The sequence below is a fragment of the Lipotes vexillifer genome, unplaced genomic scaffold, assembly GCF_000442215.2.
Source record: "Lipotes vexillifer unplaced genomic scaffold, Lipotes_vexillifer_v1.1 scaffold285, whole genome shotgun sequence".
Taxonomy (NCBI): Eukaryota; Metazoa; Chordata; class Mammalia; order Artiodactyla; family Lipotidae; genus Lipotes; species Lipotes vexillifer.
The window spans coordinates 523,746-542,754 of NW_006788807.1; the positions used below are offsets into that span (position 1 = coordinate 523,746).

Consider the following 19,009-nt stretch of genomic DNA (forward strand, 5'->3'; position numbering starts at 1 on the left):
CAGCAGGCAAAAGGCAAGCGGTCCCCACCTGAGGCTGGGCTGTCAGGAGCCCAGGAGTCCTCCCCTGGCCCACCAGGCAGTCCTCTCTGGGCAGGCAGGAGCCACAGGGGGCAGAATGAGAACCGAAAGGTTCAGGAGAGTCGCTGGAAACTCTCAAGCTCCAGCAGGGTAGGGTTTCCTCTTCCTTAAAGGCATCAGGAAGGGACCTGCCACAGAAGAAAAGACTGCGGGCAGCTTGCTGGGAACAGAGCCGGAATGTAGGCTAGAACACCGGGCCTTAGCTGATCCTCTCTCACCGCTGATCTTTACTAGGGAAGTTCACACTCACTGGGCACTTAGTATATACCGGAGGCTGTTCCAGGCGCTGGATGAGTTTTGTCTCATTCTAGCCTCACAACCCAGTGAAGTAAGATTTATTATTTTCATTTTACAGATGAGATAACCGAGGCACAGTGAGGTCAGTCTCTTGCCTAAGGTGACACAGTTATAAGGTGACAGAGTCTGGATGAAATCTGGCTGTGGAGGCCAGGCTCTTAAGCAGGGCAGTGACAGCGAACCTCTGTGGGTTGTAAGGATTCTCAGTGTATCATTTTGAGATGAATCAAGATTGTTCACGAGGTGATAAGGGTTAAATCTGCGTGATGGGTCTACGGAGTTCTATTTATTTCCCTTTAAAATTTCTCCGTAATAAAAATTTAAAATGGAATGTAAGATCCCAAAGCCGGGCCACACCAGAGACGTCTACATCCTTGATTCCCGTGATCAGTGACGGTTTCCAGGACCTCTGAAAAACTTGCTCGGTGGGCCCCAGACGACCTCTTCCTCCAAGTCCCAAACCCAGGGGCGACCAGCCAAACTGAGACACCCCCCCACACCCCGCAAAATCGCGCCAAAATGGCCACTCCACACCCAGCCCATCTCCGGCGCGTTGGCCCAGGCCGGCCGCCCATCCGCGGGAGGCCTCAGCAAAGCGGAGGGGTAGCCGGGCCCGAAAGAAAACTACCAGCTCCCACCCACCAGAACTCGAGACACCTGGCGCCGGGGGCTGCTGGCACCTGTCACCCCCTCGGAAACATAAGGCCCCCAAAGCCTACTTACTCAAACCCCTAAACCCGGGGACTCGTGGCATGAGCAACCGCCTCTCCCAATACCGCTATTTCGGCCAAGGCCGAACCTAGGAGGAGGCCGGAGCCCAGCAGCCGCCACCACTGGGCATCGCAGCTGGGCTTCACCCACGTCCCTCGGAGATGCGCGCCCACATCCCAAAATGTGACACCCGGCAGGGCACGGCCTGAGCCACGACAGCGCGTCCCCGCCGCCACCTCCTCTCCCCACCACCCGAACCGTCTCCAGCCCCAGCCCGCAGGCCAGTCTTTCAGGACTTACCTTTCTGCGCGGGGAAGGGCACGGCTGCAGCAAGGGCCCGCGGGAGCCACACTCACCAGCGCCACCAAAGAACAAGGGGTCACTGGAGCCACCAGCTCGGGGGCCACTCCAGCAGGACGCCAGGACTACACTACCCAGAATCTTCGGGTCGCGCCGGGACCACACCTCCCAGTATGCTCGGCGCCACCAAGCGCGCCGCCCGCCAGGCGCTCCCACTGGCCTCTGAGGGAGCCGTTTCTGGGTGACATGCTCCGGCCACCGGAGAATGGCCACTGTGGCGCCCGGATTCCCCCTGTTTTTTCTTTCTTCAAACCACGTGGAGTAGGCATGTAGCGAAAGCATGTAGCTTCTCTCCGTGCACTTACCCCTTTCTCTAACACCTCCCTCCCTAGTGACCCCTGCAGTGACTTCCGCATCCGGTGCCGAGCCCGCCCCCTCGGTTGGCGGAAGTGACGTATCAGGGGAGCTTCCGTTTGGCTCCTGGGGTGGGCGCCGGTGGGTGGCGCTTGGACGTGCGGTCTACCCCGCTCGAGTTGCGGGGAAGCGAGGCTGTGCGCGCGCTCCGTGAGCGCCGCGCAGGCGTGGTGTCCACCGGTTCACATAACCCTTGAACTCACTTAAACCCATGGCGGGGGTGGTTACTGAGACTGGGAGAGACAAGGCATATTACCGGGATCTCACGGCCGAAGGAGGCAGACGCGGGTTCCAGCCCATGTCCGCAACCGAAACATCCCTCTGTGCGCCCTGAGGTCTTATCCCTGTGTGGAGTCCACAGATTTATGGGCAGCCTCTCATCCATCTACTGGGGGGACAGGAGCCTCACTGATAGACCATAGCTTGGGGCTGATCCCCTCATAGTCTTCGCTCTGTGTACTGGAAAAACACAACCTGAAAGTTGAGAATTATGTTTCATTTGGTGGGCTTACACCTGGGAGACAGCCGCTCAGCTATCTCTGGGTAACTGTTTCAAAGAGGTATGGGAGGAGCCAGGATATATAGGAGTTTTTGCTGAAAAAAACGCGTGGTTGAATCTCAAAAGATGACCACTAGTCACAAAAGAACACATATCTCAACATAATGAATTTAGCACTTTTCTATGCATGGGAAGATGCAAGAGTCTGGGCTCAGTGAAATGATTCCTTTGATATGGCACGTTAGCTAACTAGGGCCAATATCCTGTTTTTCTCCATCCTGAAGTCCCCTCAGGGCGCACCCTCGGTGTGGCTGCAGAGACTGATGCCTTGACGGCAGGCAACATTCGTTGTTTATTGGAATGGCAGGCGCCATTTTTTTTTTTTTTTTTCTTTTTTTGTCCACAGCTCTCTGGGTCTTTGTTCAGTGTCCTGAAAATGGGGCAGTACTGGTGCTATCTGGGATACCTCAAGTGGGGAGCTGAAGAACACACCCCACTTCACTGTGGAAGGGCGTTTCCACTAGGGCACCTTCTCAGTTCTGTTTACTTTCCTCAGATTTGCTTTCTGAAATTTTGTCCTCTAGGAAGACCAAGAAAATATTCACATGGCCCGGAAAGCCAGGGAGAGACAAGAATTTCCTAAAATTCCTTTTTAGCTCTTGGAGGCTGAATCCATCCCCTTCTCTTGCCCGGAAGCTGCCTTGTTCGTAATGAATTCCATTCAGCCCCTGCCCTGGAGAAAGTGCCCAGTCTGACTTGGACCCTCTCTCCACATCCCTCTCTGCCCCACCCTATGACTAGTCATTCACCAAGAAATTAGTGTCGACTGAAAATGCACAACCTGAAAGTTGAGAATTATGTTTTATCAGGCGGACTTTCTGAGGACTTCAAGCTTAGGAGGCAGCCTCTCAGTTAGCTCTGCGGGACTGCTCCGAAGAGGGAGTGGGGGAGCCAGGATATATAGGAGTTTTGCAACAAAAACCAGGTAGTCAGAACATCAAAAGGTTACTGTTAATTAAAGAAAATCAGACATCAAGTTAATAAATTTAGTGCTTTTCTATGTATGGGAAGATGCAAGAGTCTGGGTTCACTCAGATCATTCCTTTGCTATGCACCTTAGCTATCTGGGACCAGTATCCTGTTCTTTCCCATCCTGAACCCCCTCAGGGTGCACCGTGGGGGGCGAGGTGTGGCTGCAGTGGCTGATGCCTTGGTGGCCACAACAGCCTTTGTTTACTGATCGGGCAGGTGGCATTCTTAGTCCACATTAGCTATGTGGACAAAGAAACTCCAGGAAGTCACCTGCCCGATCAGTAAACAAAGGCTGTTGTGGCCACTGCAGCCCCTCCCAACTGTGCACCGTGAGGCGATTCAGGATGGAGAAAAAAGGGTACTGGCCCTAGGTAGTTGGGTGCATATCAAAGGAATGATTTGATATTTGGTTTGTTTGTTTTTCCTTCAAAAACTCCTATATATCCTGGCTCCTCCCTTACCTCTGTGGAACACTCTTTACATGTATATATGTAAATGTATAATGCTCACAATTATGTAAATTAATAAATAAAAATTCCTTACAATAGCTCATTACAATGAGGCAACAAAGAAAAAGCAAGGTTAAGCAACTTCTCCAAGCTGAATTCAGGGAGTCTGGCACTACGGATGATGTTTGTTTTTTTTTGTTTTTTTTTTTTTTTTTTTTTTTTTTTTCTAGTCCACACTGCTCTTCAGGGATGTGATGTGGATTTCACCTAAGAGGTGTGAAGGCTGAGGAGTCCTGCTCGGAAGAACCCATACCGAGGGGTGGTGCTAGAGAATAACAGCCACCTGGTATCACTGGGTGATGGCTTCCCTTACAACTTAAAACTTCCCTTACAACTTAAAACTGACCTACTGAGCAGCTTAAACCCTTGATGCAGAAAAGACAAGAGAGGGAGAGCTGACCTTTGCCTTAGGAATGGACCTGACAACAAAGACGTGATTTTCCACATCTCCCCAGGGTAGGTCCGCATGTTGTTGTACAGTTGAGAATAGGTGTGTGTTGTTATTGGTAGCGTGTGATTTACCTTTGCTTAGAGAAACATGTCATTGGGTTGAATGTTTTTTTTTAATTTGTAAAAATACATATTTTAAAATTTAGACTTTTATTTGGAAATAATTTTAAGCTTACAGAACGTTGCAAAACTAGTGCACAGGACACCAGTACTGCCTTTACCAGATTCAATTATCGCTAACATTTTCCTCCAGGGTTTCTCTCTAATTTGCCAAGTGATCAAGCACGTGCATGCTCTCTCTCTCTCTCCTTTTTCTTCTTTGAACCATCTGTAAGTTGCACACACCAAAGACCCTTAGTTCTGTCGATGCGTGTTTCCTAAGAACAAGGACATTCTCTTACATGACCACAGTAGTTACCTGGTTCAGTAAATTTAACACTGATGCAATATTTTACATAACCTACCATCCATACTCCAGTTTGACAACTGACCCAAGAGTGTTTTATAACATGGCCTTACTCTAGCACAGGATCCAGTCTAGGATTTGAGTTTAGTCGTCATGTCCCTAACTTCCTCTAATCTGGAGTATTTCACAGTTGTGTTTTTGTCTTTTGTGACAACATTCTTGAAGGGTCGGGACTTCTTTTTGGTAGCTGACCATTTCTTACTGGGATTTACCTGAGGCTCCCACATGGTTGGATCCAGCACTGACTTGAGCGGAATTGTGTCCTTCCCGGGGCATCACATCTGGTGCTGCTCGATTTCTGCCTTGTACTGAAGACCATATCTGGGGAGACACTTTAAGACCATACATCCATTGATGATTCTTGCCTAAACCAGTCTTTACTGCGATGGTTACCAAGTTATGATTTTCCAGTCAGCACTAGGCATTTAAATAGGATGCTATCTTAAAAGAGAAAATACAGAATTTCCAGGTAGCAATGAGACATGGGGATGCTCAAAACCCTGATCCCAGTATCACCAGAGCCATTCGGAAGTGCAGAGGACTGGGTGGGAGAGCTCGGAGAATGAAGCACAAAGCGGGTGGGGGGCGGGTGACAAGAGGCAGGAATGACGATGGAGGCGGGGGCTCCATGGATTTCCTCGGCTGCCTGGCTGAGGTGTCTGTACTCAATCCTGTCCATTGGTGAGCTTATAAAATTATAACAGTGCAATATCTAATTACTGAGAAAAGGAACTTCATTGATATATTATTTTTTTAATTTAAATAATGCATCCATGTACCCATATATTTAATGTTTTCAGAAAAGCCGATTGTCCCTTAATAAGTTAATTAATTAATTTGTTGTGCTGCACACAGGCTTTCTCTAGTTGCAGTGAGCGGGGGCTACTCTTCGTTGCAGTGCGCGGGCTTCACATTATGGTGGCTTCTCTTGTTGCGGAGCACGGACTCTAGGTGTGAGGGCTTCAGTAGTTGTGTCGTGCGGGCTCTAGAGCGCAGACTCAGTAGTTGTGGCGCGTGGGCTTAGCTGCTCTGCGGCATGTGGGATCTTCCCAGACCAGGGCTTGAACCCGTGTCCCCTGAATTGGCAGGCGGGTTCTTAACCACTGCACCACCAGGGAAGCCCAATAAGTTAACTTTTTAACCATATTCATAGTTAAGCAAGACTGAGCATCATAAAATAGATAACTAACAGGGACCTACGGTATAGCACAGGGAACTCTTCTCAATACTCTGTAATGACCTATATGGGAAAAGAATCTAAAAAAGAGCGAATATATGTATATGTATAATTGATTCACTTTGTTGTACAGCAGAAACTAACACAACATTGTAAATCAACTATACTCCAATAAAAATTAAAAAAAAAACAAACAAAAAAAACCTGGGTAGGTCCCAAGCAAACCAGAAAAAAAAAAAGACTGAGCGTCATGATCAGTTTTTTTTTTTTTATGACAATAATGCCAGCATCAGGGAAGAGCAGATTCTGAAGAAGGAAGAAATTAGGGACAATAAGAAGTAATATACAGGAGTAAAGCCCTGGTAAAGACAAATGAGATTTATTACCAGTGAACAACTGGGAGTCATCAGAAAACTCATCTAATGTAGACTAGCGTCTTCAAACTTGAAAATGCTGGGGATTCTGACAAGATGCAGATTGTGACTTGGGGACCTGAGCTCCCAGGAGGGGAGATGCTCCTGGCTGGGTGGGGCCCATGGGCAGTTGTCAGTCCCCTGGAGGCACCTTGTAAATGACAGGAGGGTGTGGATAAAGCGAACTACAGAAGGAGCAGCTGAATGACGTGAGTCCTGGAAATGGGTTGACAAGATATCTCAGTCTAGATGAGAAACTAGTGGTTCCTTTGGGATTTTGTTCTCCAACAGTTCCACGAGGGCCCGATGACCCAGGTATGACTCAATTTCAGGTATAGGCCACTATTTTTTTAAGCTCTTCTCAGGAGCCAGATACTGTGCTTTGCCCATATGACCTTCAACCTTCAGAACAGCCAAATGGAGATTCCCCCCCTTCTTGTGGATGGGGACACAGAAACAGAGCTGGCAGCAGCCAGTAAGTTGCAGAATCCAAATCTGAACCCCTGTCTGGCCCCCAAACCCTGCTCTTTCCACCACACACGACTCGCAGGGCTCATTAAGTGAATGTGTTGCATTCCCCGCTCCAGCAGCACAGACCATGGGGGAGAGGGATGTGTCTGCAAGTAATTACCATCCGGCCGTGTTACTAGACAAAGGACCAGAGAGGTACCAGCTCTCCACTCTGCAGACTTTGGTTAGAACTATAACAAATGTCCTTTTCCAAAGTAGAATCTTGACAGTTGAATAAGCTGGAGTAACATTAGAGATAATAAATGACTGCATCTATCTTAATTCTTTTCCTCCCAACATTTTATTGTGAAAATTTTCTAACACAAAAAATTGGAAGAATCGGAATGTCCAGATGCCCACCACAGTTACTATTTTACCATATACATATATATTTTTTGTCACACCCCTCTCTATCTGCCCATCCATTAGTCCATCGAATTTTTGGATGCATTTCACAGTCACAGACATCAGTTCACCCCTAAGCACTTCAGAACGCAGGTCATTAACTAAAGTTCAATATTTGTTTACAGTCCATTTTTTAAGTTTACTTACAGTGAAGGGCACAAATCTTAAGAGTACCATTTAATAAATTTTGACAAACGCAGACACCCATGAAACCCAAATCCTTCTCTAGATACAGAATGTTCCCATCACTCCAGGAAGTTCCCTTGTGCCCCTTCCAGCTAAATCCTCATCCCCACAGCCTCAAAGGCAATCGCTAGATTAGTGATTCCTGTCCTAGAACTTCACATAAATGGAATTAGCTTTTTTTGCGGGGGGGGGGGGAAGCCTGTGGCTTTAGCAAGCAGTTGCATACGTTCAACACACCTTTACTAGACTCCAGATATATATCTGGAAAAGAATTAGTTTAGGGAATTCCCTGGTGGTCCGCTGGTTAGGACTCTGCCCTTCCACTGCAAGGGGCACGGGTTTGATCCCTGGCTGGGGAGCTAAGATCCTGCAAGCCGTGCTGTGTGGCACGGCCAAAAAAAAAAAAAAAAGTTTACAGGAAACGTTAGTTTTAGCCGAGCGGTCAAGTTTGGAGGGTTGCACAGGCAAGCCCTTCATACCAAGGTAGACACATCTACAGACTAGATCAAGGAGCAGAGTGATCCCCAGGGTGGGAGATTCAGTGACTTACAGGGGTCAGCCCCAGGGTGGGGCTGCTGGGCCTCCGGGCATCCTCAGATACCTGTGTCTGTACCTGCTGTCAAAGATACCAAGATCCTTTGAACTCTTTAAGATTTTTTTTTCAGAATTTCAAGGTATCAAATAGAAGCAATACACTAATCTTCCACAAGGCAGCAGAGACTGACAAAAATACCCTTCTCCCCTTGACTTTTGGCTGTGATGATACAATCCTAATAGCTAACATTTTTGGAAAGTCCACACTGTCCCAGTCACTGTTTGAAGTGTTTCACACATCGAATTTCATTTGGTAATATCAGTCAGTACTGTAACATCTCATACATGGCAGGGTGTCTGTGCCTCTAAAAGTGAGAAAACACGTTTCCTCTAAATATGCACTTTGTTTGGTAGATTTAAAAAAACCTGAGGCCTATGGAGAAAGATACTGAAAGAAATGGCGAGCCTAGAAAGAGGCAGGCCTTGGGACTTCCCTGGTGGCGCAGTGGTTAAGAATCCGCCTGCCAATGCAGGGGATATGGGCTCGAGACCTGGTCCAGGAAGATCCCACATGCTGCAGAGCAACGAAACCCATGCACCACAACTACTGAGCCTGTGCTCTAGAGCCCGCATGACACAACTACTGAAGCCCGCGCACCGCAACGAAGAGTAGCCCCCGCTCGCCGCAACTAGAGAAAGCCCACGTGTAGCAACGAAGACCCAATGCAGCCAAAAATAATAGTAGATAAATAAAATTAAAAATACATAAAATATGGGCTTCCCTGGTGGTGCAGTGCTTGAGAGTCCGCCTGCCGATACAGGGGACAAGGGTTCGTGCCCCGGTCCGGGAAGATCCCACATGCCGCAGAGCGGCTGGGCCCGTGAGCCATGGCCACTGAGCCTGCGCGTCCGGAGCCTGTGCTCTGCAACGGGAGAGGCCACAACGGTGAGAGGCCCGCATACTGCCAAAAAAAGAAAAAAAAAGAAAAAAAAGAAAGAAAGAGGCAGGTCTCTATTTCATTCTTAAGGAAATTCCTTCCTGGGGAGACTCTGGGATCCAAACATAATGAATGATTTTTAAATCTATTTTTTAAATCATTAGATTTTTTTAAATCATGTATTGAAAATGTGAATAGTTCACATTATAGGAAGTTGAAGGTATCAATCATAAGAAATGGGCACAGTAAATTTATGAGTAATTGTTCTTAGGTTTTAAAAAGGCAAAAGAGACTGGAGTTGTGAGTTCCATTTCCCCTTAATGGGTGGCACAGGTCAGGAAATCCAGCTTTTAACCAGCTGTGACCACAGCCAAGACATTTGCCCTCTTTGGGCCTCAGTTTCTCCATCTGTAATACGTGGGTTTGAACTAATCACCTCGCAGGGCCTTTCCAGGAAAGTCCAGGGTGCTCTGACCTTTGACCTGAGACCCCCATCCACTGGAAGCCCCGACCCTACTCTCAAAGTGGCCTCAGCACCACTGAACAGCAGGGGGCACCCTCTACTTGGGGAGGCATTCCCTCACCGTAGGCCTTTGGGCATCCAGGCGGAGACCTGGCACAGGCCAGCAGCTCAACAGTCAGGGCTCAGCTGTCCAGAGCAGCCATCCCCTGAACAACCGAGGTGACCGCCGCCTCAGAGGAATCCACTGATCTTGTATCTTTCCAAATGTTTGTGAGATTGAAGTATGTCATTGTATTTTAAGTATGGATACCATTGAAGAGGATGGAAATCATGACAAGGCCACACTCCGGGGCCTTGATCTTGGACTTCCCAGCCTACTGAACTGTCGGAAATAACTTGTTTAAGTCACACAGTATTTTTGTTTTGGCAGCACAAACGGACGAAGCCATGTGTTCACGTAAGGAAACATCTTTCACTTAAGGAACCGATACAAGAATCCTAGCAAAGAACTCGAGTCAAGGCATCTTCCAGCGCCCTTCACCTCCACAAGATAAAAGCAGAAGCTGGAGATGCTGCACATTCTCTTCTGTTTAAAGAACATTGCATTTGACTGTAACAAGAGTTTAACCCTGATTATATCTTAAATTGTGTTTGTTCTGGCTAAAGACTGAATTCCAGGCTGGTATCTATAGTAGGATTCCAGCAACTTGAGAATGAATGGATTGTGTTTCCTTTCAGCCTTCTAATGTCTTGGTGAAATGAATATATGTTACTGTTCTTACATATCTCACCAGTGAACCATCTTCAACAGGAAGAGAAAGCTTCTGCTAGCCCGATAGCATTTTTGTGCAGATTAGAAAAAGATGGCCCCTTCCTTAAGGCATTTTACTTTTCCTGAAATTTTTCCTAATAGATATTCATTTTTACAAGGTCTAAGATGTAAATTGCACTCCTTAGTTTTGTTCGGTGTACACACTGCACGGTGATATCAAACCGCTCTCCTGATAGGTCCAACCAAGAGAGAAGAGCAACTTATTTCATAACACTGTTTTGTAATTGCTTTCTTTCTACCCTTTCCCCTTGTCACCAACTCTTCTTACCTGGAGGCAAACATAAAATTTCACCCCAGTGATTAAGAAGTCTATACCAGGTCCCAGCAATTAAATACAGTCTTGGGAGAAGACACTCAGCTAATAGCTAGATGACCGTAACAGCAAGCAAAGAAAATTGTGTGCACACACACCCTCGAACAAAACAAAACAAATTGAAAAAACCCAGAAGACATCCCAGTCTGGTCTGGCATGGTGGGGGGAAAAGAGTATCTTTTTCAGCGGCCAGATTAGCTTTCATGCTTTTATCACATCTTCTGAATGTGTATCGCTCCATTGTTTTGGAATTACAATCGTCTGCGATCTCTTGAATCAAAACCAAGCTCTATCTGTATACGTGGGAGAATATAAGATGCCTCCCATGGGAGTTTTCTGGAGCTCCAGACCTAGTCTCCAATGCCCGGTGGTGGGCATCAGGCAGCTCAAGCTCAGCATGTTTCAACCTTAGCCTGTTCCCTTCCTTCCCGGGCCTCTTTCTCCTCCTTGGTCCCTTGATCTCCATTAATTTCACTAGTCTCCTCTCAGTTTCACCGATGATCACCCACCTTCCCAGAGCCTTTCCCAGCATCAAATCAGTTACTAAGCACACCCTGCCTGCTCCAGATTCTTAAATCTGTCTGATTCTCTCTGTTGCCTTGCCTCAGCCTTAGGTGTAGCCTTGGGCCCTTTGTTCTTTCTCTCTGGGAGTAACACAACAGCTGCTCAGCCCTGGCATTTGGAAAACTCCTGACCGCCTTTTAATTTTCTGCTCTCCTGTTATCTAAATAGAGCTCTGACCATTTACCCAAACTGCTTATAAACCCCCAGGGGCTCCTTGCTGCCTTCGGGATAAAATCTCAACTCTGTTCCAGTCTACCCCAACTCAACCCTAGTTTTAACCTTCACTGTCCTATTTTCTGCTTCCCCTCTGCACCTCAGGTCTTCCTGGCCACTTCGAACTGCTTAGAATTTCCTCAAAACGTTGTGCTTCTAGCTCCCTATCGTCCAGGACCCCATGGACTGAATGTCACCCCTCCTTCCCTGGCAAGCTCTTACTCATCCTTCAAGGTCCAGCTCAAGTGTTGCCTCTTCTGGGCAGCTTCCCCATCCCCTCTTGATTTGACTTTCCTAGGGCAATTTACAAACCTCTGCCTTAATATTTTTTATCATGGTGTGTTGCAACATGTTTCTCATGGTTTCTCTCCCATCAGGAATGATCTCCCCCCAGGCAGGTGCCGGGTCTCATTTTAGCGCCTGTCGCTTTCAGAGCTGACACTCAGAAAGAACTCGAGAGCTGGCTGAACCCTTGAAATGGAAAGATAAGAACAACGAGGTGACTCCATGGATGCTAAGCAACTTCTGATGAGCGTCAGAGATGGAAGGGAGGGGCTTCCCTGGTGGCGCAGTGGTTGAGAGTCTGCCTGCCGATGCAGGGGACACGGGGTCGTGCCCCGGGCCGGGAAGATCCCACAGGCGGCGGAGCGGCTGTGGCCGTGAGCCATGGCCGCTGAGCCTGCGCGTCCAGAGCCTGTTGCTCCGCAACGGGAGAGGCCACAACAGTGAGAGGCCCGCGTACCGCAAAAAAAAAAAAAAAAAAAAAAAAAAAAAAAAAAGATGGAAGGGAGGAGGCTGCTGTGGCCTTAGTGGGCCACTGTTGTTCAGAGAACCAGAAAACTCAGAATGTGTAAAATCAGAACTTTCCAGAGTGTTCTCCCGTCTTGTCCGCTTGACATTCGGGGGTTCTATGGGACTATGGCTTTACAAAATGAAATAAAAGGATCTTTGCTGTTGACTGTAGCGTGATCATCCTTAGAAAGACAAACACTAAGAAAAAGAAAATCACCGTATCAGTGAATCTCAAGTTCAGAGTTCTAGAATTGATTTATGGGCTCCAGCAAGGTGGTCTGACATTAAATGGCGATCTTTTTCTTCTTCCAATTCAGTGTTCAAAAATATTACAAAAGTGAAATCAGTCTTACTGATATATTTTGAATTCCTTGGAATTCAAGATTCTACTGAGAATAAAATATGAATGGGTCTCATTATCTTGCCTGCCAAATTCATTGATGCAATGTCAAATTCATTTTCTTTTTGCCTGAACACAGGCTTTTTCAGAATTTTTTTTTCTTAAGGAACAAAAAGATTATCTTAGATTATGAATAGTTAAGTAGATTAATTTAAAAAACAACAAATACATCTATTTATACCTATTTATATAAACAGATATAAATATATCTATTTATATTAGTTTGAAATATTAGTTGTATGTCTATACTAGTTCGATAACATGCTATAACATATACACAGCTGAAACCATGCATTGGGTCCTTACCGGGCTGCTGGGATTCAAAGCAGGGGGTCCTGCTCCTGCACCCAAGACACTCATAAACTTACTGGGGAGATGATGAAGTCAAGAAATACATCAGGGGCTTCCCTGGTGGTGCAGTGGTTGAGATTCCACCTGCCGATGCAGGGGACACGGGTTCGTGCCCCGGTCTGGGAAGATCCCACCTGCCGCAGAGCGGCTGGGCCTGTGAGCCATGGCCGCTGAGCCTGCGCGTCCGGAGCCTGTGCTCCACAACGGGAGAGGCCACAACAGGGAGGGGCCCGCGTACTGTAAAAAAAAAACAAAAAAACATCAGTGTAGTGAGTATAGAAAGGTCTTTAACACGCTGTTGGTGCCCAAAGCTCCATCAGATAATTCTCTGGGGTCCACATCAAAGGGGAACACAAGCTGGCTCCAGGTGTGGCCAAAAAAGCATATAGTCTAATCAAGCAGATTCATATATAAGCAGGTGGGAGCTCAAGAAGGGGGCTTCCGAAGTCTTCCGGTTTGGGCCTGCTCCTTTACAGTGAAGGTCCCAGGCATAGGAACTGTGGTTTGCGCAAGGTCACCCAGGTCACCACACAGTGCCAGCCCTCCAAGCCAGGTCCAGTGCCTCATCCCACTTCACAGGGGCCCTAAGTCTGGAAGGGTGTGCTAGGAGAGCTTGGCGTTCCTGTACCAGGTGGAAACCAAACTCTAAACTCGGTGCATTAGAGAGGTGCTTTTGGTTTTATTTAAAAACTGTGTTCTGTTATAGATTTAGTTAAGTAACTTTTCTGCCTTAGGAAATCAGCTTCCTATTAACCACAGGCTCAAGGGTAGATGTTTATATCAACCACATGGGTCATGAGAACATCACGTGTGTTGGGGGCATGTGTATCACCTGGGATCCCAAGACGCTTCAGATTCTTGGTTGTCACTGAATGATACACCAGATAGGAAGAAGACTGCAGTGAACTGGAGAAAAAAATTAGATGCCTTAAAAAGGCAAATCATGTCGATGCAGTTCTTTCCCTTTTTTTGTTTCCCTCTCATGTGTGAGTATTGCAACTAGCTCCAGAAGGAATCTGTTTCTCCCTTATTTGCAATATTTTCTTAAAGGGAATGTTTCTTGATTTCATCTCCTTATTCTTTATTTGTATTTCTTTTCCTTTTTTCCTTTTATTTTCATGGTGTGACACTTGGAAGACCCAAGTGCTTTTGGCATGTGTATTAGCCAAAGATATTATTCTACAGCCCCTTTTGGTGATGTGTTAGAATCTTTTTTGTTTCCTCTTTTGGAGAGTGTTTCAGACACCTAGGGTTTGATATCGCTGTTTTCACTTTGGATGGCAAAGCGCATATGCATTTCTCCAAACGTTCCAAATGTCTTTCGTGCCTTGCAGCCAGTGGCAACAAGCTCTAGCAGGTCCAGAACAAAAGTGAAAACTGCAGGACTGTTTCCAGTCTCATCTTTATGGCCAGTTTTCCAGGCAATCTTGAGACAGTCCTAACTGCCTAAGACATAATTGGGATGATAATACCCAGCCTATGGATAAGTTTGTCATATAGGTAAATGAGGTCATGTCTGCAAATGATTCTCAGCTCCTTGAAAGAGGACAATATTATAGAGCCATGGTGATTACAGCGGTCAAGAGTCTAATTGTTTTTAGTGAGATCGGCTCTGGTGTACTTTGTCTCTGTCTGGTTTCATTGTAACAATGAGAGGTCACAGTGGGGTGAGGTCACAGTGGGGTGTTTAATGAGGACACAGAAGGATAAGAGAATCAGGAATGTCAGTCAACATGTAGTGTGTTAAATGCTGCATGTTCTTAACCACTATCTTTAATACCTGGCACTCTCCAAAAGGTGCTGACATGTCCCAGTGTGATCATTCTGGACTCAGCAATCTACTTCAGAGGGTCCTCACCACCTTGTCTATGCCACTGTAGACCAGGTTGGTGCATATTCCCAATGTCTTGGTGAGTGGCAGATGGGATAAGTAAGTGTTGGCCAAGGAGGCTGCACTGTCCATTTCTGCCCCAGGAGACTCTGACCTCAACAACTTGAGCCCTTCTGAGGCCGCCAGGTGGCGGGGTGGGTTTCAGAATTCCCACCAGGCTTCTGGACGATGGGAGGCGGGAGGGGCTCAAACGAAAGCTTCCTGCACTTGGGAGTCCTTTTTGTGAGTTGATGGACTGCCATTCTCGGGAAGCCCACAAAATCTTACAGGTTGCTCAAGGGGTCTGTGGGGGAGTCAAGGCCAATGTCATGGAGGAGACGTTGTTATAACCTTCTCAACACTGTGGGACTCAACAGTCAGAGGTCCTGTTACAATTAAGACTCCTTATTACAATTAACATTAAGTAAATCCCTTTTTCTGTCTGGAAATGAAATTTACAGATAATAAGCATATATAATAAATATTACATACATACACAAATTATATCTATCATATATATGTGATGTATATATATCATATATTTGATGTTTTATATACATATGCATATTCCAAACCACAATATAAAGTAGAAGAAAAATAATTTATAAAGAAATACTATGTAATACACATTTCAATATGTAGTTGCTCCAGCATGACTACACTAGAAAACATAATAAAAGAGCAAAGACTTGCACCTCTTTGTAGAAGTTAGTTATACTTATAATTAATGAGGTTTTTTTTTTTTTTTTTTCGCTTCGCCATGTGGCTTGTGGGATCTTAGTTCCCCGACCAGGGATTGAACCCAGACCCTCGGCAGTGAGAGCGCAGAGCCCTAACCACTGGACCATCAGGGAACTCCCTAATAAGTTCAGATTTAAAAGTAAGTGAGAAGAGGGACTTCCCTGGGAGTCAAGTGGCTAAGACTCTGAGCTCCCAATGCAGGGGGGCCTGGGTTAGATCCCTGGTCAGGGAAATAGATCCCGTATGCCACAACTGAGAGTTTGCATGCCACAACTAAGACCTGGAGCAATCAAATAAATAAATATTTAAAAAAAAAAAACAGTAAGTGAGAAGTTCAGAATTACGGTCCAGATGAGAAGTACAGAAAAATAAAACAGAAGAGTTAAAGGTGGAGGATAGAATAAAAGCTAGTGTTCAGAGAAGACAGACCAGACTTACTTACATATAATAAGAGAAATAGGGAAACAATCTTACCGTAAGCAGGGATAACGCTTCTAAAGCGAGGAGGTGATGGGCATACAAGGTATCAGCGGGCACCCCAGCAGGAAACAGACAGCATGCTTGAAGGAGGAAGTAAGGAAAGTTCCATGAAGGCCAAGGCAGGCTCTAGGGAAGCCATCAGGGAAGGTGAAGCTCTCGAGGGTCGAGCAAAGGTTCCCGAAGCTTCAAAGGGGAGGCAGCAGTTGACAGAACGCAGTCAGTCGTGGAGCTGAAGGAGAGGGTCCCCCCCGCCCAGAGCTGCAGCCTGAGCAGGGGAACGTGGCCACTGCTGATCCATCGCTGGTCGGGAGGAAACCAGGAGCAAGTGCCCTGTCCTCTCGTCCACGCTCCACTGTGCTCTCGGGGCCTTCCTTCCACTGCCAGATCCAGCGGAAGCTGGGGGCAAAGCACATTTGAAAGCAGCGCGGGACATGAGCTAATTCTCGACCTTGCGGGGCTGCCTCGCACATTGCTGCATGTCCAGACTCCCTGGTGGCACCTCAACCACACTTCCGCCAACTTCCCAACCACCCTCTGGGAATGGTACCCTGTTGAGGATCACTGCTTTACCTTATCAAACTGGAAAATGCTTCTCTTGTCTAGACCCCTTGATGGATGACAGTCACCTGCAGCCTGTGTCTAAGCATGGCTGAGCAGGTCTGATCAGCACATTGCTTTCAGATGCTCTAGCTTGGCTCAAAGAACTGGCTATGTTGGTCATCCATTCCTTGCAGAACCAATCTAACCAAACCTTGGTGGCTTAAAGGAACAGTAATCATTTGTTGTTTCTCAGTTTCTGAGGGACAGGAACTCAGGACACAAAGGAGTAGTTTATGAGACTCAAAGGTTTGGGTCTGGAATGATCTGAAGGCTTGTTCACTTACGTGTCTGTTGCTGATGCTGGCTGTGGGCTGAGAGCCTAACGGGCTGCGGGGGGACAGCCATACCTCCCCTTGTGTGTGGCCTGAGCTTCTTTACAACACGGTGACTGGGTTCCAACAACCAGAAAGAAGAGAGGTGGGGGAAGCTGTATGAGCTGGTCTCAAAAGTGACAGGTCATCACCTGTGCCACGTTCTGCTCATCAGAAGCAAGTCACTAGGCCCAGTCCACATCCAAGGGCAGACGGCAGGGAAGGGACTAGCTCCACCTTTTGAGGGGAGGCATGTCAAAGAATTTGTGGACATTTTGTTACTTTATTTTATTTATTTTTTGGCCGCAGCAAGCGGCTGGCAGGATCTTAGTTCCCTGACCAGGGATGGAACCGTGCCCATCTGGAAGCGCAGAGTCTTTACCACTAGACCACCAGGGAAGTCCCTGCGGACTGATTTTTAAACTACCACAATGACCTTCCAGAAGATCCAGCTCCTGCCGAGGGAGGGGGCATGTCAGAGATTCATCTGTATTTTCTTTATAGTCTCCGAGCGCATATGGCAGGCACCTGGCTATCTGAATGCTGGCAAGCCAGGTGACAGCTCCTAGTCCCATGGGTAAGTCAGAAGCAGACCTGGGGATCCCAGCTTAATCTTCTCCAAAGGGACCTTGAGACAGCTGTGGAAAGGGGACCGACACGGACTCCATCCACTGCACGTTCCGCTTCTTCCCGAACTCCTAAGTGAGCGTCACTGCCTGCTCTGTGCCTCCATCCACCACCTTCGGTCTGCAGTTGGGAGCAGTTCAGCTGCAGATGTCACTTTCTGCAGAAGCGCCCCCCCCCGCCCTGCCCCCTGGCCCTGGCGGCAGCATCAGAAACCTTCACGTACGGACTGGACTTCTGGGGAGAGCACTGCTGGGAGAACACCCAGCCTTCACCAAAGCTTGTGGGCATGTGTGCCTGGCAAGCATCTTTAAGCGACCCTGGTGTACCATGAGTCCCTGATAAAAACATATGATGATAAACTTGAACTCATCACTTATTGACGCACTTATTGATTACCTACTCTGTGCCAGGCACTGTCTCCCTTATATAAAATGGTGTAGTGTTTGCATATGATGCATATGACCTACACACATCCTCCCTTATATTTTAAATCATCTCTAGATTAATTATAATGCCTATTACAATGTAAATGTTGCGTAAATACAATACAAATGCTATGTAAGTAGTTGCCAGTGTACAGAAAATTCAAGTTTTGCTTTTGAGAAATTTCTGGAATTGGGGAGGGGGATGTATTTTTATCCACTGTTGGTTGAATCCTCAGATGTGGAACCCAGGTTCACAGAGGGTTGACTGCAATCTTCCCTCACAAAAATCGATGTACTGTCCAGAGAAAGCCAAGACTCCTCCTGTTTGGGGACAGAGGTCACCTCACTTAAGCACATGGAGCATCTGTAGACTGTACCCACTGGAGGAAAACTCATTAGTAAGCCCTGGACAGAAGTGAAACTCCCAGTTAGTACTCCTTCCAGCCACTCACAGAAAACAGGCCTTCATGCACAGCAGCACAGGAAACCCAGACCAGCCATTACCACCCTTTACATTAATGGATTAAAAAACATGCTGAGGGCACCAACTTAGTTGTTAGGATTAAGCTTGGATTCAAATGCAGGTCTCTGTGTAAACGTCACTCTTTTAACTGCATCCTGTTGCTTCCCCAGGAAAATGCCAAGATGAGAATTTCAAAATTTGAAGTTTGAAACTTAATTATTTGGGTATTTTATATCTTGCGTTTTTATCTGTCTCTTGTGTATCTTTTATCATGCCCTGAGGAAGATATTCTGCCCTAACAGTGATTATACAGAAAGAGGAACTAACAGATAAGTAACATAATTACTTTAATGTTTTTAATGAAGGCTTTTATAGACACTATAAAATAAGTACTAAAAGTACTAACACAGCACAATGAAGTCATTTCCTCTAATTCACAGCAGGTCAGGGATCAAACTTGCGTGAGGACTTAGGCTTCTTGGTACCTGCATCACCTCTTTTTCTCTATCCTACTTGTATATAGTAATATATAAGAAGTACGTGAATATATGTTGAGTGAATAATTTTATCTGAAATTAAATCCGTGTGTTTGCAATTTATTAAGTAAAAAAATCAGAAGGTTTATTCTTTGTTTAAAAGTATATG

The 19,009-nt window shown here is 46.6% G+C and overlaps 1 protein-coding gene across 1 annotated transcript in view; it reads right to left on the reverse strand.

Moving 5' to 3' along the window:
• Positions 1 to 1,699, reverse strand: part of ZNF133 (zinc finger protein 133) — a 31,063-nt gene extending 29,364 nt beyond the window's left edge. The window contains 2 exon segments of the mRNA XM_007472081.1: positions 1,443 to 1,535; positions 1,538 to 1,699. Of these exon segments, the coding sequence (XP_007472143.1) occupies positions 1,443 to 1,535; positions 1,538 to 1,634 (190 nt within the window). The 5' untranslated portion in view covers positions 1,635 to 1,699.
• Positions 1,700 to 19,009: the final 17,310 nt, after the last annotated feature.